General features: G+C 41.5%; 1 protein-coding gene across 2 annotated transcripts in view; it reads right to left on the bottom strand.

Annotated features, from left to right (window-relative positions):
* Positions 1-14,639, bottom strand: part of Prmt3 (protein arginine methyltransferase 3) — an 84,892-nt gene that overhangs the window by 31,471 nt on the left and 38,782 nt on the right. For both annotated transcript variants that reach the window (XM_055608373.1, XM_055608374.1), the window contains exons 11-13: positions 12,689-12,767; positions 4,433-4,620; positions 2,644-2,730 (exon numbers count right to left, since the gene is read on the bottom strand). In XM_055608373.1, coding sequence (XP_055464348.1) covers positions 2,644-2,730; positions 4,433-4,620; positions 12,689-12,767 — 354 coding nt within the window. The remainder of the gene's footprint in view (positions 1-2,643; positions 2,731-4,432; positions 4,621-12,688; positions 12,768-14,639) is intronic.

Below are 14,639 nucleotides of genomic sequence, written 5' to 3'. Positions count from 1 at the left end.
CACACCTGGCACAGTATGAAATCATATAGTTACACAAATGACATTACAGATAAACTAGAAAACACAAATGGGGCTGAGGAGAGACCCTAACATCATGAAGACACCTGCATATGGCTTTGAGGCACTGGGCGTGAGGCCTTCAACCCGGCTTAGAAGTTGAGTTTCTGCTTTAGTTAGAGACTTTTTCTCAAGGCCACAGGGAGGTAGAGGAAGACAGTCAATGTTCTTCTCTGACACACACACACACACAGACACCCCTATCATATATAGAGAATAAAAAACAAACATACAAACAACAAAAAACTAGAATGCACAAGATGAAGCTATTAATTTTAGCTTTATAGTCAACAAACTCTAGTAAATTAAAATTGCTTTGAAATGTCTGTGCTATATGTGCATGTGTGGGCAAAGAAAAGGTGTCCATTTGTGGAAGCTTCTAACCACCTTGAGCAGCTCTACAGAAGTCCTATCAGCCCACAGCACACATGCTGTGAAAATTAAATCCAAAGGGTGTTCTTGTTATTTTGAAAAATCCAATTTTCTCTAGTTTTTTTTAATTAGGCCACAAATTTGGAATCTCATTAGGCAAAAAACGGTTGTGCATATATTTAAACAAGCTTAATTCTTTATAAACTGTCCATCTTGTCACTGTGTATTCTAGTTTCATAACAAGAGGCATTTAGCTATTCTTAAGCTTATATTTCCCAATTCAAATCCATAGACTTTGTTCCCTCTACTTAAAAGTTACAAGAAACACACTTCTGATCTTACCCCCAGGCTGCTCCTTAGCTCTCTACCTCACTATCACTAGCTCTACTGGTCCCCAGCTCTGCCCATCACAGGTCTGTCTGTCACAGACTTACTGGCTCAGTCCTTCACTGGCTTGCCCATCAGTGGCTCTGCCCATCATTTGCACTGTCTATCACCAGTTTTGCCCAAATAGAAGAGGAGAGAGTCTAATCAGACACCTGTCATCTGAACTATGTCTGTGCTGGGTTATTCTTCATGAACATAGGAACTGATCTTACTATTCAGGAGCAGCCTCAGGGACCTGTTTTGTACAATAGCTCCAGATTAAAGAGAGGTGGAGCAGACCCAATGGGGTGAGCCAATCTTCAGATGACAACACTTATTAGGAGCATTAGGAGTAAGTATCCTACTCATGTCAGGCTCCTGGTCACGTGAGCACGCTACCAAGGACAGGTTTGTTGGAAATGCTTAACCAAGTGTCTCACTTGTGTTCCTGCCCACAAATATTAAATTATATAGTACTCTTATGATGATCTTTTACAACAGTTTAATGTAACATCCAAGAAACTGGATTTTAAAACTCAAAGATTTATTTTTTTTTAAGGACTTTTCTTTTCATTATGTGTATGCAGGTCAGGGGACAACCTGTGGAATCAATTCTCACATTCTCATCTTTCACTTTTATGTACGTCCTGAGGATTGAACCCTTTACTAGATGAGCCATTTCTCCAGCCCAGGGTTCACTTTGTATTTTCTGCAAGGGAGAGATCATGGTCTATTTCCTCAGCTAAATCTAGCTCTGTCTCTATTTGGCCCACACATAGATTCTCCCCTCAACAGCTGCTAGACTACTGGCTCACCATGTCTAGAATGAAATACATTGGACACCTGTTTCAGATGCATGCATAGTCTGGCTGCCTGTATACCTATACTGTCTTATTTGTTAAGGCTTCCTCATGTTCTTTGGTGACTTGGACAATCCCACTAACAAGACTTTTTAGGGGTCAGGAAAAAGGTACAACACTTTGTACATGTAAAACATAACAGCATTTCTATGCCTCATCATATGCGACATCCTAGACTAAGACAACTGAAATGATTATGACAACTGAGTGACAGAATGTTCAATACACATGTACTCAAGGACTGTTGCATTCCTGTCATCATAGGAAGATGTGTTTTATCATAAAATTATGTGACAAAAAATTCTTAGAAGTATTAACATTCAATACTACAGAGGTGTATCTGCCTCTAAGTTTAAACTTCTTACAGTTTCCTGACAGCGTGGGCTTAATATGGCTTGCACTCCTGCACACAAGCTATCCATATAGAGACAGAACTAGGCTACACAGTGAGACTCCACCTCAACAACCCAAGTCAAATGTGTACTTGGATCTGCCTACCATTTCAAAGGCCATATCTTTTCTCCTGTGCCAGAGTGACTCCTTAAATCTAAATTAGATGTGGGGACCTACTGGGAGGCATAAGATAAGAACTTTTGTTTTTGCAGCTAAAGTCGAATGTTCTCCATTGAATATGACAGATAATAAACAAAAAGGGAAAGAAAAAAGGAAAAAGCAACAACAATAACAACAAGATTGCCCACTGCTGTCTACTAATTAAACTAACTGTAGGAGACAAGGTCGTAGAGCTTCAGCTGTCCTTCAGCTCCTGAGCGCTGAGATTTCAGGCGCTCATCACCACACCCAGCTGCAGTGACTTCTCAAGTCTACTCATCTATTAAGCAGATCTGCGCAATGATAGCAAAAGCAAAGACAGACTGTCAATGGCAATAGTCGTTTTCATTTATCACAAGCCTGGTAATTAATTCATTACTCTGCCAATCAACTGCACTGCCAGTGAGATCTGTGAAAGTGGAAAGGGACAGCTTACCGTGCACATGGCTGTCTTTGTGGTTCTCAGGGTAAAATCTGAAGAAAACTCCAAGTCTGAGATAGATGTAGTGTGGCAATCTATATGCTTCCCAACAGAAAAGAGAAAAAAAAAGATCAGTAAACAGGAATAGCACAGCCTGACTAATGCAAAACAGCTGTAAACCAGTGTTTCCTAACTTCTAATTACACACCACTCTGAGGATTCTTTCCAAGCCAAAGGAGTATTAATAGAGGGTTCTTTAAATCAAGTTGGTATCTTCTACTTTGACTTCCTGTAAGCAACAGTATCTATAAACGCATGCTATGATCTGTGTCCTAGTTTTGCTGACATACTAAAGACTTTCACATTTAGAACCCACTGTTCAAGCTTGATCCAAGGTCATCTTGCATACCACCACTGCACACCACCCACACATGCTACGTTTCAGGTTATGACCTTTACCTTCTTAGAGGAAATGGTAACTTGACACATGCTGGTGAAGGGAAATACTGCTGGAAAACTTCATTTTTTTCAATGTATTTAAAGGTGTTTGTTAGACAGTAGGAAAAGCCACAATAATTCAAACCAAACAGCAGAACTAAGGATTCATCTTGGAAATAAACAGTCCATTTCTCTTTGCCTATCGCCCTCGCTCAAGTTCTCCAACTCACTTTGGGAAGGGGTGACAAGTGATAGAATTTAAAGCCATGCCTGAGACATTACCTTCTTTAAGATACTTGAAGAAACATGTTAAAGAAAGTTACAGTGTGGGGGCTTTTAAGTGCTGAATCACAGACTAGCTACTTCAACTATGCACAGTAGTTTAAGGATCAAGCAAAGGGCATCAGAGAAGAGAGCTCAGCACTCCATCTCCCTGCTCTCCTCCTGCTCTGCAGTAGAGCCGAGGTGGCAGTCACTGTTCCCCTAACAGGCCCACAGTGGCCATCAGTGCACCAGGGCACCGAGCAGCCCCACAGTTAATCAGGTTTGCTTGTTGAGGAATCTCCTTTGTGCAGAGAATGATGTATTAAAAAAGGAAGTAGACACTGCTCTAAACCCATTGCTGAAATCTTCACACTCTCCAAGCTATGGTGAGCCCATGTTAACTCAACAGTCACAGTAAATCCATAGGCTAATATGTACAAAAGGACTAAATGAGGATATTTCAGCACAGCTGCCATGTAGTTTCAGGTAAGTTCATTGCAATTAATCTAACAAGGCTGGAAGAAATCTGAGCAAGAAGTTAAACTATGGAACATACGTGAGAATAATGATACAGGAGAAGCCAGCTTGAAGCCAGGCTGCAGTGAGGCAGATGCCAGCAGTGCAGATGCAGGCCTCCAGCCTTCAGGAGGCCAAACTATGTAGAAGCGATTTAACCAGCCCTTGCACTTGAAGGCTAACAAATGGAATAAGAAGTGATTCTCAGCAATGTTTGAGCCTGATTTAGACTAAATTAAATTCAGAGGAGACCCACATGGAAAGGCAATAAGCAGACATTCTCTGTTATGGCTCCACATCCTTGTATCCAGGTGACTGTGGACTGAAAGCATTACACTTTTCACATGCACTGAGCACGTGCATGCCTAGCTCCTCAAATGCCCCAAGCAATACAGTATACTACTAGAACAGCACTCACTTTGCAGTAAGTATAAGTGAAGTAACTGACAATTTAGAGTGTATGGCAGGATGCATACAGGCCACCTGCAGACACTTCCTCATTTTGCATTAAGGGTTTTCTGCACATCTATGGATTGTGGCATGTGGAGGGAGTCCACAGACAAAGAGGGAATGCCCACATACCTACCTTGATACCACAAGGGTCGGAAATAAGAGTCTTATGATCTACAACTTCCACAACAGCTTCTGGAATAACTGCTTTTTTCATACAAGACATGTTGAAGCCATAGACGTCATCCCAGAAGGCAATTCTATCCGCATGCTTGCTCATGTCACTCACAGCCACAAGGCTGATAGTGCAAATGTCAGGGTAGACTAGAATAAAGAAAATGTCATATATGTAACAACGTCTCTTCTCTGAAAGGATGGCTTTAAATGGCTAAATGTAAATATCAAACCTATATGCATGGACAACTGGCAAGGAGAGATCAATGAAAACAGAAATAGAACAACCGAATTACCCAGGTGCCTATAATCATGATGGTAAAGTTAGCTTCCCAATAATGGACTTCTATTAAAATCACTAAAACAACCTTAAACAAGCATACTAATACTAAAACTTAAAATATGACAACTTAAAAACAGCCTTCTAAACTGCTATTTCCCATATTCCCCTATATTACACAGAAAGAGACAAACTATCTGGTAAAGTATATTAACACCACAGGAGGGAACATCACATTGGAGTTTTATGGGCAGGCAGAGGGGCCGCTCAAACTACATTCTTAGTTAATATAAAGTGATCATTAAGTATGCAATCTAAATTAAAGAATGTGGAAACAAACTCCTACCCTCAAGAAACTTGATGTATCTATTTATTTTGAGATGGGATCTCATGTAGCCCAGACTTGCCTCAAAAGAGAAAACATAAGGCATTGTGGCTCACCAGCAAGATCAACAAATTCAGACGAGGCTACAGCTGGGAAGGCAGGCTACCTTGTAAGAATGGAAACTAGCTCAAGAGTGGGGAGAGAAAGGGTGCTCCAGCAGAGTGAGGGTGTGTATCAGTCACCATTAAGGGTTGGCACTTGCATTCTAACTAAAGAGGCAGAGACACGGGCTCAAAAGGGCTTCTGTAAACCACTATAGTGAACTGAACTTTACTTTAAGAATGATAACTAAGAAAATTTTACCTAGGGTAGCACTGTGGTCAGTTTTTTGTTTTATAATAACCATTTGAAGTACAATGTGAAGAATGACTGGGAGGAAAACAGGCAAGTTCAGAAACATGTAATGATTCGGGTAGTGAAAACCAGGTGGGGGTATGGCATAAAGAGGAAAATGGAACTGAAGGACAGTTGGGAGGTGGCACTCAGGAATGACTGGCTGAGATGAGGAGGAATCGGGAACAGTGCAGCTAAACAGACTAGCAATTGTAAAAGTGCATCAATATGAGCAGTCCTAGGAGGAATGGGTATATTGCTTTGGGCACCAATAAAAACGCTAATGAGGAGAAGAAACATAAGATGTGGAATTATCTGAGTCTAAGATAGAAAACTGAAGACCATGGGCACACATGTAGAAGCATACAGCAGATGCCTATAAGGCTCAGCACCAGATGTGTCACTGGCACCAGAATTTATGGCACAAGGAAAGTAGCAAAGGGACCTGACTGAGGAGAAGAGGAGGAAGAAAGCCAAGAGGGCACTGAAGGGGCAGTGGGGAATGGTTTAGAAGAACTAGAAAAATGTTGTGGGATTATAAAGGTCTTTATAACAAAACACAGCACACAGCTTCTCTTTCTAGTGACTAATATGAAAATTAACTTTTCCTGTGAATAGCTCAAGCATAAACTTTTAGGGAATTTGTGAATGAAAAAAAAAAAAAAGAACCCGTTGGTTCCATGTTCCTGTATCACTAGCTAATCTTCAGATTTAAAGACTGCCCTCTACCCCACCCTTGGAAACTATATTATTCAAGGATAATAACTCTAAGTTATCTTTAAAATAAAGGCTGGCATAAGATCAGCATCAAAGCAGGACACAGGCCCTAATGCTGCCTAACAGTTCAGCTTTTGCAGTCATTCCACAGGGGCCGTTTACAAGGCTGTGCTGGCTACACAGGGCCCAGGGCTCAGGGCCATCTTCTCCTCTTCTTTTAGCATGACAAGCTCTCTGGATGGCTCCACTGTGAGAAATGTCAATTCCTCGAAGAAACTACTTTGCTCCTGGGATGCTGAGTAACAACAGGCCTACCATGGGCACTCCAGTTAGTTCTGAGCCACATCCTTAACATGTGAAACCATGAAGACAAAAACAGATCTTGAGGTAGCATTGGGTATCTAGCTAGCTTCTTAGACCCTTTATGGGCCTTTGTACCAGTTGCATCTTTCTGCATTATAGCCCAAGGAACACACTAAGGCACAGTCGGGTTAGCAAGCATCTTTTGTAAAGTCACCACTTTAGGTTTTGGAAGACATTCGGTTTTGTTGCTGTTGAAATCACCGCTTTCTGTAGTTACTGTGAAAGCAGAACGGCTGTGTTCAATGAAGCCTTGTCCACAAGACAGGCAGTGTGGGTCAGACCCAGATATCCTGCCAGAGAAAAGAGGGAAGACAATTGAGCAGGGGTGCTGACTGTTACTGTCAGGAGTGCCACTGCTCCTCCAGTTGATGGGAACTAAACATGCTACAGCATTACACATAATGTGCAGAGTCACACAATTTAATACACTCATAAGGCTCAGATGCCTCAGAGCATCAAGCCATTTTGCTGCCTGGGTTTGTAAACTCACTGTAAGACCACTGCACCAGCATACTTACCCATCATCCAAAGCTGCAACACTATGGCGCCAGAGCTAGATAGAGGGCAGGATGTGGCCTGTCACACTGAAAATTCAACATAGACTTCTACCCAAAAGCAGCCAATCTGCCACTCCCTCAAGCTGTGTGGTGTGCTAAGGACACCATGGAGAACAAAGATGGCACCTTCATAAGGAAAACTGTAATGAAGTGCAAACTATGATCAAAGGGGAAAAAAAAATCAAGAGCAGAATGTTTTTCCTTTTCTAAGTGTTGAGGTACAATTTTCAAGCTAATTATATTTCAAAGGTATAAAAAAATCCTTGTTTTTTTATTTTTGAATTTAAAAATGATTTTTTTTATCTCTCAGAAAGATATGAATATTCATGAAGATTTGTAAACGGTATAAACTGTAGAGGTAAAGGGGTTCAGTATAACTTTTCACAGCTGCCCAAATCTTGGGCTACCTGCCAGAACCCCACTAACCCTTTACCTTCACATTCTCACACATTTGTCACTTGATTTTTTTTGTCATATAGAAGCTATAATTGAATAATTATGCCTGTTTGTAGGTGAAATTGGCCAAGTGCTGATTGGATAAAAGCAGCTAGTTACCAGACCATTTATAAATCCATGGCTTTGACATCTGTGTCCTTCTCGATTCACTGCCCAGAAATCATCTGTCACTGGAATGGCTCACGGTGAGCAGACCAAGATGGGAACTCCTTTATCCCTAGGGAAGGCCTCACAAACTTCTGGGCTTAAAGGATGAGACTAAGGAGTACAAGAATACAGTTCCCACAAAATATGAACACACAGGAGTCAAATCACTGTAAACACTTGCCAATTTATAGAGCAAGAATAACTTAGAATATTAAATATTTATTCGGGAACTAGACCTATTCCTCCATATTACCTTATAAACAGTGATAAGCTGTTTAGGTAGAGTTAATATGTAGTTGAAAAAACTATGTGCTGAAAAGTAAACAATATAATCAGGGCATTTCTAGAAAAAACTGACCAAAATAACAAAGGTGATGAAAAGTTGTGAAGATCAAGTAGACAGTATAGGAAACTTTAAGCCTTAGAAACCAGCCTCCATGGCTTCCTGTGTGATGTCCTTTATGCATAAGTATGACATTCAATGTGCTGGATGAAGGTGCCATGTTCAAACCCATTTCACCACTGTGAAAGGCACAAGCCAATGCTGCTTTTGTTTCCAGGAAGAACACAGGAGGAGACTTAATACATATTGAAAAAATGCCTTGTACCAAGAACCTCCTCTAGACTTTGAGATTTTTCTACAGCTGGCCCATAATCTTCACTGTACTAAGAAGGAGACTGTAGGTAGGCAATAAGTAACACTAAGTGGAACAGTCCTCATTAGCTAAGAAGAGAGCCAGCCAGGCAGTCACCCAAGTCTTGAGGTCTGTCCACAGACATCATGGACTTCCTACTGCATGCCAGTCTACTGCCTTGCTTTTCAAAGGGGGAGAGCTTTGCCCTTATAAAGCAAATGAGCACTTGCTGGAAGGGAAAGGAGAAAGAGCAAACACACTGTAACTATTAATAAAACTACGTAAACAAAGCAGAAATGTGTAGGCTTGCTCACTTTGCTGAGTGACAGACCACAGGACAGAAATAGCAGGTGAAAAGGAAACTGTACAGTGGCTGGGAGAACAGGAGGAACAGAAAAAAATGACGCTCCTGACGTAGCCTCTGATGTGGCTGTGCTCCTGTGCTCTTCTCTGCTGTCCCTCAGAAGGCACATGATGTGCCCCAGGTGCCTACACATGTAATGTGTCAGCCACATGTAGCAGCCTCCACTCTGAAGCCCATGGGTACTGTCCAGCACTGTTTCTGGCTGTGTCACTTCCCAATTTTCATACTTTGTAAGATCCCTGCCCTTCAATACATCCTTTTTTCCACTGCAACAAAAATTTCAGTTTTTTGCAGCAAATCCTTTTACCTCATTGCTGTAAAGGGAAGCAATGAAAATAAATTCTTAAGAGCAGGACTCTGTAACAGGATGGAGTTGGGTGGGGAGGCATGAAGACTGAAGTGACCACCTCCTAGCCAAGCAGAACTAGGGAAAGAAGAATAACAACCCACCGACAAAACCTGTGATTCAAAAACTACCCTGCCTACAACTGCAAGGATAACAAGGGAACAAAGACTGAGGAAAAGTCCAACCAATAATTAGTCCAACCTGAGATCCATCCTACAGTAGAGAGCCAGCCCCTGACTCTAATAATGATACTCTGCTATGTTTACAGATAGGAACTTAACTTGACTGTCATCTGGGAGGCTCCAGCCAGCAGCAGATAGAGACAGATGCTGGGACTTGCAGCCAAATATGGAATGGAGCTCTGGGGGTCCTGTGGAAGTGATGGAGGAAAGATGGGAGGACTTGGGGAGGATAGAAACCTCACAAGAAGACCAGCAGAGACAATTAACCCAGTTGTTTCTGGGGGGAAGTGGTTACTGGGAGGAGAGGAGAGAGGGGCACCCTTGGGATGTAAAATAAATAAAAGAAGAAAAAATAGACTCAAAAAAAAAAAAGAGCAGAACTCTGCCTCTGGACTGTGTTCAAAGGCCTTTTCCAATGAAGCCTGAGCATCCATATTTTAACAAAAAACCCCTTGTGACCGTCAGTCCCCGTAAGGGAATCAGAAGCAGGGAGCTCCAGCAGGCTGCTAACCCTACTACTCAGAACTAGATAAAAACTGGAAAGAGCCCAAAATGCAGTGAGGTTCTTAGAAAGGGGACCTGCTTCCATAGTCCAAAACAGTGTAATGACAAGTAGGAAAAAAATTCCTTCCTGTAATGAGGAAGACGCTGCCATCAACAGCTTCTCAACCTCTTCTGTTAAAAATAATTTTAGAAATGGTTGTTGATTTTGAGCAAATTCCAGAAGAATTACTTCTACATGCTATTAACAGACTACAATTTCAATCCCTTCTGCTCTGGAGCTTGTCAGCTTTGATTTCCCACAGTAGGTGGCTGCGCTTCCATACTAAAACTGACTTGTTCTGCCTTGTTGTAATTAGTAGGTATTTTACGGAGGATCTTTCAAAGCAGGTTAAGATCTCATTCTTAGTCAAGCTCTAATTAGTCATTTAGTAATTTGTATTTGAAAGGACATTCCATTTCTTGTTTTTATCAAAGGGTTATAGGTAAGAAAAGAAAGCATAGGTACAGAAGGGTTAACTCTTTGCAAATGACTGGTTATTCACACAGGAAATCCTTTTAGAAATAATTACCAGCTTCAACAAAATCATAGGACATAAGAATTTTTTGGGGTTTTATTTTTAAATAAAATTATCTTTTAATTTGCTATTAAAAATAATTTCCAGCGTTGTAAAGGTGCTAGTTATATCTGTGGCTATAACTAGATTTTCTACTCTCTTTAACTCCTCTCCCACACAGGAACCAGAAATGTCTGGACTTCAGGATGCACTTTAGTACATAGCAGTGCTCTTTCCCCCTGTCCCCATCGCCCCAGGGCCTTGCTACTTTGGTGGTTTCTTGTCATTTCTGTTTACTTTTCAACATAAGTTTCATAATCACCTTAAGTTAAGGAAAAACCTATTGGTACAAACAACAGTACAAGTTTATAAATTCTACTGTATAATTTTTAACATCGCCAAAAGGGAAAATATACATATTCTCATCTACCTTTAATAATTGTTAATAGTTTTGGATTTCACCATCTTTTACAGTAAGTTTGGATGAGCTGACATCTTTTGGCATTAATTTTCTTTATTCAAGAACTTAGTACTTCTTTACATTGATTTAAATCTTCTTTGTGGAGAGAGGAGGAGAGAGATAAGCTCAAATTTACATCCTGGACCCATTATGTTCATGTGGGCCTACGATACCAACACCCCCTTCTGTAATGCAATTATTCTTTCTAGAATTTCTGCATTACTGATTGCTTAGTAAGGATTCCCTTCAGAAAAACAAAGTGAAACTTTACAATACACATGAGCATCTGATGACAGCATTCATTCATTTCACATTGCTCATCTATTATTTCTTTTTTCTCCTAATTATATTAACAAATAGCATTCCATAGCATTGCTCAGCCAGCTAAATGCTGATTCTTCTGACTACACCCTCAGATGATCCTAATGTTAATCAGTTATATAAAAATATAGACTAAGCTAGAATCATTAACCTCTCTTTTATCCCTCCAGCTGCCACAGTCCCATGGCTGTGGGGGCCTAATGAATCTCACTGAGCACTCCATTTAAATGCATTAGCTGCTGTCAGTTCTTCAGTGAGATCAATGGACACCACTGGGGAGGTATGGGGGGGGGGCGTTCCCTAGAACCCCACAGCAAGAGTCAGATGTTTTGAATGCATTTTAATAGAAAAACAAGGGTTAGTAAAAGAACATGAATATTGATTAGGTTAGGCAGATATGGGTTTAAAAACCAAAAAAGAAAAATAAAGGCAGGCTAGGCTGCTTAATGGCACCATCTTCCTAGACACCTTTTGAGACTGTGCCCCAAATCTCAAAGGGCTGTGGTGAGGATTATGTATAACATAACCAAGGATGATGGTTATAGTCACTAGAGAATCATCAAGTGATATTATTTCCTTCAGACACAAAAAGATACCACAATAACCACAGACATGCAGTTGTTTCAGGGTAAATCATCTAAAATTCTATCCATGTTCACAGCAGAGATCAAGAACTAATTCACAGTGGATGCTGAGAACATACAGTAAGTGCACCTTGAGGAAAGAGGAGCACACAGCAAGCACTGCTGGAGTGTTCCACCATCTGGAGGCCCTGTCCTACAGGACTTTAAGAGTACTGACAAGTACTAAGAGCAGCAGCCTTGTAAAGGGCCAGCGCTGTCCGCTCTAATTGGTCCCTGCAGCCATCTCCTTGGGGCAGCATTTGTCTGCTGACTCTGGAGCTCTGGGAGCAAAGAGGGACAAGGAAAAGCACGGAGGAACAGGGAAAAGCAGGTAGAAGGGAGGCACTAGGATTCCATGCACAAATACTCCACTCTGTGTTCAAGAAGCCATGAATTTCCTCAAAATAAACATACTCCCTGTTCTTAAGGACAACAGCCATCTAAGCACAAGACCCACAAGTACACATCACTCCCAACCAGAACAAGACATGGAAAAACCATGGCCATGGAACAAAAAGCTCCAAGTTGATCGGCATCTGCTTATATAGATTTACAGGTGGGAGGTGCTTAAAACCTTTCTAGACACTGAACTAAGTTAGTGAGGTAAGAAAAATTTGCCATTAAAGCAAATAGTCTCCAACTCATTATGAAACACGCTACTGGCCTTTGGCTAAGATTAAGTGAGGAAAACAGGGACTAAATGATACAAAGATTAAAAAATAAATAGATGCTTCTGATAAATTTTAATTTGAATATTAAAATCGTCCTAAACATAGGCCTTATATTTTTAAACAAACAAACACCTTCTAGTAAAAGATATCCTAAGAAACCCTGGCCTTGTAGTCCCCACACCTACTGAGCAAGGCTCACTCTGTGGAAACATCTTTCATCTCTACTGAAACTCTCAGGCATGCACAGTGTGCTTGAAATTCAAATGTTCATTTGGTTGTACCATGTTGAAATCAGATTAAAACTGAAATGTCGTACTTACCTGATCCTCCTTTTGCTAAGTATTTGCTCTTCGCATAAAGGACAGAATCCAACATTGACTCAAAAAGAAGAAAATAGCCCTGCACAGAGAGAAGATGAACATCAGCAATGGGCATTGCCACAAGAGTCCCATTCAGAGCAGCCAGACTTCAACGAGAACTTTCTTCTCTGTTGGCCACTTTCTTACAAATCTGCCAGTCGCTGTATACATAGAAAGTTCTATACAGTGAGCACGAGAAGGCCGGGCTTGGATATGAAGTGGACCCATTTAGTCCAAGTACAGGAGGAACTGCACCTACACTTTTGAGTCTACTACTTCTTCCCTGATAAAAGAGAAACTTCAGGGAAAAACTTTTAATCAGCCCTGCAGCTCCCTGAAATGTTGCAGGATTAACTGGGAGCAGTGGTCCTGACAGACTTTGTTTCCTGTGGTGACCTGTCATACTGGACACTCTCAGTCTCACAGTGGAGGTGAGGATGGAGACACTAGTGGCAGCCACTGGGCAGAGCCACAAAATGTTGTCACATATCCTGGCATGCACACAAGTGCCACCTGACTAATGACTGAGGCAGAGAGTCCTGAAGTAAGTGCTACCTCCCAAAGCATTCCCTGTCTAGAGAGCTTTCCTTGGCCAGCACTACCTGGACTTTGTGGATGGGCTGAGAGGAGGCCTGAGATCGGGAAAGAGAAGTGGGAGGAGTAGATAGTAGTATTGTATTCACATACAAAACGGCAAAGAATTATTTTTTTTCTTTAAAAATCAAAGAGCAGGAGAAACATTCATTCATCAGAGCGGTTCACAGGGCATATGGCATGCTACTGTTCTTGACAGAACAGGCAGGCTGTCATTCTCTGAGCAAGAAAGTGCCACGCTTCTCCACTGCAGCCTCTCTGCTACTTGCCACACACCAGCATCTTCAGGAAACAGGGTTGTATGAAATTCAGTTCAAGGAGCAGGATCCTAGTGCAACCAGATTTCAGGGAACAATGGTGAACCCTTCCCAGGGAAAGGGTAAGGAGTACATGGAGAAAGGAGTCACCCTTGGGGTCATAAACACACCATATTCTATTAGTATACTACACAGTACTGTTGTCAGACAGCCACACCCACTTCAGATACTCTTTCCCCTCCATGGCCACATCCCTCAGCATCAGGAGGAGTGCAGCTGCACCTCACATCAGCCCTCTAAAGGAAGTTGTTTCTCATCTGCTCCCTTCTTCTGTGTACACATTATTTTCTAGTGGGATAAACACAGTATTCTTTAACCACATGAACAGAACAAAGGTAGCAAACTCAGAATCATCCCCATAGGAGAGTAACACAGACTGAACTCAGGAAGCATGGGTCTGATAACTGCCTCTGCCTTGAGTCAACCTCCTCCCAATAAACTAATGCACTGATGAGAAAAAGTCCAAAGAAAAAGTCCAGGCAGCTACGCTGAGTTGCAGATGTGCTCACAACACTGAAACTAAGGCTCAGATGGAAACTTCTGGACAAGTCTGTCAGCCATAAGCTAAATCCTAAACACTAGCACTTATGTTCAGGGAACAGGAGATATATGGTATTACACCAATGAATAAACTTACAAGTTCATATAGATGGATACACAGGAATGATTATAAAAGGACATCTTTGCACTGGGAAAGTGAATCATAACTTGTGCCAAGGAATTGTAAGAGTGGGACATCTGTTTACCCAACGGATAGAAAGATCACCTATGTATGGACTTGGGTGGTGCACACCTTTAATCCCAGCACTTGGAAGGCAGAGACAGGGATCTCTTAGTTCAAAGCCAGCCTGGCCTATAGAGTGAGTTCCAGGACAGCCCAGGATACACAGAGAAACCATGTCTTCATAAACCAAAAGCAAAAATTAAAAATAAAAAATCAGAAAGGAAGGAAAAAAGGAAGGAAGGAAGGAAGGAAGGAAGGAAGGAAGGAAGGAAGGAAG

The sequence above is a fragment of the Psammomys obesus genome, unplaced genomic scaffold, assembly GCF_907164565.1.
Source record: "Psammomys obesus unplaced genomic scaffold, mPsaObe1.curated_primary_1811, whole genome shotgun sequence".
NCBI lineage: Eukaryota > Metazoa > Chordata > Mammalia > Rodentia > Muridae > Psammomys > Psammomys obesus.
The sequence above is the reverse complement of the archived record's forward strand: the minus strand, read 5'-3'. Positions and strand labels throughout refer to the sequence as shown.